This window comes from Poecilia reticulata, linkage group LG19, assembly GCF_000633615.1.
Source record: "Poecilia reticulata strain Guanapo linkage group LG19, Guppy_female_1.0+MT, whole genome shotgun sequence".
In the NCBI taxonomy this organism is placed as follows: domain Eukaryota; kingdom Metazoa; phylum Chordata; class Actinopteri; order Cyprinodontiformes; family Poeciliidae; genus Poecilia; species Poecilia reticulata.
In genome coordinates this window covers 3,973,369-3,977,984 of record NC_024349.1, presented here as the reverse complement: position 1 = coordinate 3,977,984, position 4,616 = coordinate 3,973,369, and the positions used below count along the sequence as shown (strand labels likewise).

At 37.9% G+C, this 4,616-nt stretch overlaps 1 protein-coding gene and 1 long non-coding RNA gene across 8 annotated transcripts in view; one reads left to right on the top strand and one right to left on the bottom strand.

Annotated features, from left to right (window-relative positions):
• LOC103481196 (uncharacterized) overlaps nt 1–1,963 on the bottom strand; it is a 10,739-nt gene extending 8,776 nt beyond the window's left edge. Inside the window, exon 1 of the long non-coding RNA XR_536245.2 lies at nt 605–1,963. This is a non-coding gene — a long non-coding RNA (uncharacterized LOC103481196). The remainder of the gene's footprint in view (nt 1–604) is intronic.
• LOC103481197 (protein arginine N-methyltransferase 8-B) overlaps nt 1–4,616 on the top strand; it is a 51,995-nt gene that overhangs the window by 31,433 nt on the left and 15,946 nt on the right. For all 7 annotated transcript variants that reach the window (XR_001777662.1, XM_017310926.1, XM_017310925.1 and 4 more), the window contains exon 4: nt 2,330–2,393. Coding sequence is in view for 6 of the 7 variants with exons in the window: in XM_017310926.1 (XP_017166415.1) it covers nt 2,330–2,393 (64 nt within the window). In the remaining variant the exon portion in view is untranslated. The remainder of the gene's footprint in view (nt 1–2,329; nt 2,394–4,616) is intronic.

The following is a 4,616-nucleotide window of genomic DNA, read 5'->3' as shown; positions in this document are numbered from 1 at the left end:
GGGCGGCAGCCGAGGGAGGGGACCCTGGCGGTCTGATCCTCGGCTGCAGAAGCTGGCTCTTGGGGAAAAAAACATATCAAAGGTTTAAAAGTTATAACGGCTGAAAGAAGTGCGAGGGAGGGACAGTGGGCACAGACTTGGGAAGTTCGGGGGTCCCTAAAATAATAGAAATTCAGAAAGAAATAAATTCAGAAAGAAAGAAAAGCTTCCAGTCCAGGGCGGCCACGGCTAACTCCACCGCGGAGTTGGTTGCCATGGTTACGTTTACTCTTCTTATGAATAACGGATGCATGCGGGGATACAATTATCATTATATAGCTTCAGGAGAAGACCTTTAAAGAACATATGTACAAGATATTTTACTTACAGTTGATTATTAAAGTTTTTTACTGACTTGTACAGGTAAAAAGTAAAGAGGCATGGTCATGTGACCATCCACACTAGCTAGCTGAAACTGATATAACTTGGAGTAGACAGCCCATTATTTTATTTTAAAACTTTAACCAGGACCCAAAATGCCAAAAACAACATTTATAGATTCCGAAATTAGAAAATATGTCTTGAGAACAACCGTTGCCGACGGTACTGAACCGGTGTTTCCTACCTATCCGGTGTAAGATTATCTGTGGAGTCCGGGAGAAATCCAGCAGTCTGCGCTGATCATCCATCTCTTCCTCCGACTTGACGGTTATTTCTTTGAACTCTGTGAATGTTTCAGCAGCAGCAGTTAACCACTTGTTCATGAACTGGGTTAAGCTGGACCGAAGACATTCGCACAGTAAACAAAACAGACCTTGTACTGTCCGTCTTTCTCTTCAACGGTTTCTTCTTCTTCAATGTTTTGGTTGTTTTTTTTATTTTGGCGGTTGGCAAACAACGAAAAATGCCACCAACTGGTAGAGAGTGGATCAAACTGTCACTCGAGGATTACACACTCATTTTTACACACTTTTGAGTGTGTAGAAACAGTTAAACAAATACTTTGTGTTATTTAGCCTGTCGGAGCAGATTCCTCCTGCCCTCCCAAGTACCATATTTATTCACTTATAAATGTTTCAAGCTGAATATTCAGTTTACAAGCTAAACATTAAGCTCCAAGCCAAATATAGTTAGCATGATAAAACTTTAGCTTCAAGCTAAATATTTAAGTTGAAAGCTAAATATTTAGCTAATATGCAAATTCACTTGCTGGCATTGCTCATTCCACCTCATCACCATTTTTTCTTTTCATGTCTTGTACAACATTTCTACTTAAAACAAACAACACAACTCAACAACATCCATGTGATCCACCAGCAGGCGGTTACAGAACACAACTTTTATTTTGATAGTCCACTTCCACTTATTGTCGAGTGAATTTGCAGGTCGACTAATAATTTATCTCTGAGCTAAATATTTATTCTATGAACTAAATATTTAGCTTGAATGAAAGAATAACTATTTGAAAAATTAACCCCCATTTTTTTTTTTTGTAAATCAAATTAATGCTTTTACTGTTTGACTGTATAACTTTAGAAACGGCAGTTTGTCACATTCAGGTTAAGGATTTGTAGAATGAAAATAAATACAAATATTAATATAAATATGATTAAACTATAATACTAAGTTAAGCAAAGTGCTCACAAATTAAAAAGAAATCAAAACTGCTGAACAGTTAGGATACAGACAATATTCAGAGTAAGAAGCTTGAAAAATAATAAAATCATTGAAGTCAGAATGAATAAAATAAATTGTGAGAAGAGAAAACGGTCAATATTAAATAGTGTCTAGTTGCAGTCGCTCTGATCTTAATTTTCCTTAACGAGCCTTGGCAGCACTACAGTCACTGTGACCTGTTAAGCGTTTGTCCCTCTGTAGTGTTTTACCACTCCTCTATTTTCAGCTTGACTGCAGGGCATTTCCTGCAAAGCCAAATCATCCTGCACGATGTCAGGAATAATCCCTTACCTGCTGCTGTCAGGCTCTGCATGTTTTAAAAGGAAAAAAAAAGAAAATCCTCTGAATGGGTTTTTAAATATTTGTAGATGGTTGGATGTTTGATGAAGCTTTTCTCCCCCGGCTCAGTAGACTGCAGCAGTTTCCTATTTTACATAACAAAGACGAGTTTCAGAAGGAAACTCCTCACTAACTGAGCTCAGTTTTATTAATTTTATGCAAACCAACAATTATTCCATCAAAAACCCACACACAGAGTAATCATGTCATGATGGGTATTTGAACTGGACCAAAATGCAGACAGGAACTCACCAGGGCTACAGGGTTGAGAATTTTATAATAAGATAGCTATGCCAGTTGTCAGTTGTTGCATTTAATTTTCTGTTTCTACCAGATTGAATGTTCCAGTATATCAGAGTACTCAGAGCGGATCATCAAGTCCAACCACCTGGACAGCGGTAAGTGTTTCCTGACATGCTCTAAACTGTTTCTGCCGTAGAAAATTCCTCATTTTCCTAAATTTAAACCCATAATAACCAAAAAATTACATCTGGAAATGGTGAGAGTTTGTGATGTCACAATATTTCCAAAATGGAGGAGTGTCTGTTGAGCTTTGGCAGAAGTTTACACCTAACTGTGTTATGTTTGTTAAATTTTGCTAACGCTGTGGCTAATTTTGCCTAATTGGTCAGAAAACACAGAACATAAATAGATTTTAAGCTACAGCAATGCATTCTGGGTACAGAATAAATGTCCTTTGCTGTGTAACACTCCAAAATAAGAGCATGAATATAAAAGTCTGCTTTTATATTCAGAACATTGATAAACAAAACTTCGTTACAGATGTCACACTTTATTCAACTCAAAGTTAACAAAACATCCAAGTAAATTAGTGCTTTAGAATTTATCCCCAAAAATAATTTGTTAGCCATTGCTAGCCAATTTTAGCCAAAATGCTAAAGCACGCAACAAAAATGTAGCTCTGCTGTTAGCGGATTAGCAGAAACGTGCCCAGCACTGGCCACTGAAGAATGTCCTTAAGTAAAGTCAAGTTTACACACATGCACCTGTAAATCTAACAGTATTTTTCTTTAGAAACGACAAAGACATGAGGGTTCTTCACAGATTAATGGATCAATTCATAAGTCACTGTCATAAAAATGAAGTGACCAAAAAGAGGGAAGGAAAGCATAGAAATGTGATGCAGAAGAATAAAAAGTATGCACTGAAGTAAAAGTGACTTCATGAATAAGATCAAAGCACAGACCTCCATCATTACTCAGTTGTGTTAGTTTGCTCAGACAAGCTGTCAGAAATTCATGCAGTTCAATTCCTGAAGTCCTGCAAAAAAAAAAAAAACTACCGTATTTTCTGCACTATAAGGCACATAAAAACCTTCAATTTCCTCAAAAGCCGATAGTGCGCCTTATATATGGAACCACAACAGGTCTAGCAACTACGTTAAGCAGCCGCCGATTTCATCTAGAAGAAGAAGGGCGCGGTGCATGCTGGGATAGTTGTCAGAATGCTGGTTTGTTAATAAAGTTTGATAATACATTTAAAGCCAGGGGGGAGGGGAAGGGGGAGAGAGACAGAGACTGCGGCGGCGGCAGCGTGTCGGTTGGTCTGTGTTACCCAGAATGCAGTTGGGCACAATATCGCAACACCAACACCGTGAGTGAAACAATGACTGGGGCAGCTACTATATAAAGTACTCAGGGACCACTTCTTTACAAGTGTAGATGTGTAATAATAGAGTATGGAACAAATTGGCAACCCAAACTGAAGCATCTGTTCTTTGCGGCTTATAATGCGGTGCGCCTTATATATATGAAAAAAGTTTTTAAAAGGCCATTTATTGAAGGTGTGCCTTATAGTGCGGAAAATACAGTAATTTCCTGCAAAGCCACTAGCCACACACCAGACGAATAATCGCTCCTGTCAGCAAATGTCTTATCTGTATATCTATGATGTAAATACACTGCAGTCATTTAGAGCAGTGTTTTTCAACCTTTTTTGACCCAAGGTACATTATTTTAATTGAAAAAATCTCAAGACACACCACCAACCAAAAATGGAAACAAAGATACYCTGTAGCCGCCTCTATTCCATATATAGTCATTCTTATCAAAGTCTCTTGAATAGGAATCAAATAAACACAAAAATGCATTTTTATCACATTTTACATTGAAGAAATTGAAGAAAGACAAAGCTCTTCCTCCACAGCTCTCAGTCACTCTCTGGTTTTAGTTTTTATAGTAGCCAGACTAGAGAAGCTCACTTCACACAGATATGTTGTGGGAAATGGACCCATGTTCTTTCCAACCCAACTACTGCTGAGCTTCACTGTCTTTTCTATCACTCTCTTGCTAGATTCGATGCTCTCACCGCTGCCTGTAACATTCATACATCTCTAATTCTCTTGTTGTAATGTAAAATGCTCTGTACCTACTGCCATCTAGTGGTAAGAAAATTACATGATTACGCCGCTACTACAACAAACACTTGAAGATGGCATTATTTGCAGACAATTCATTTTCAAAAATCTTTTAAAACCAATTACCGTATTTTTCGGACTATAGAGCGCACCATRCTAGCACCCTCAATTAAAAAAATAAAATAAAATAAAATAAAAACTGGAAGCTGCTCCCGGTTTTCCATAAGGACTCAGCAGAGGGCTG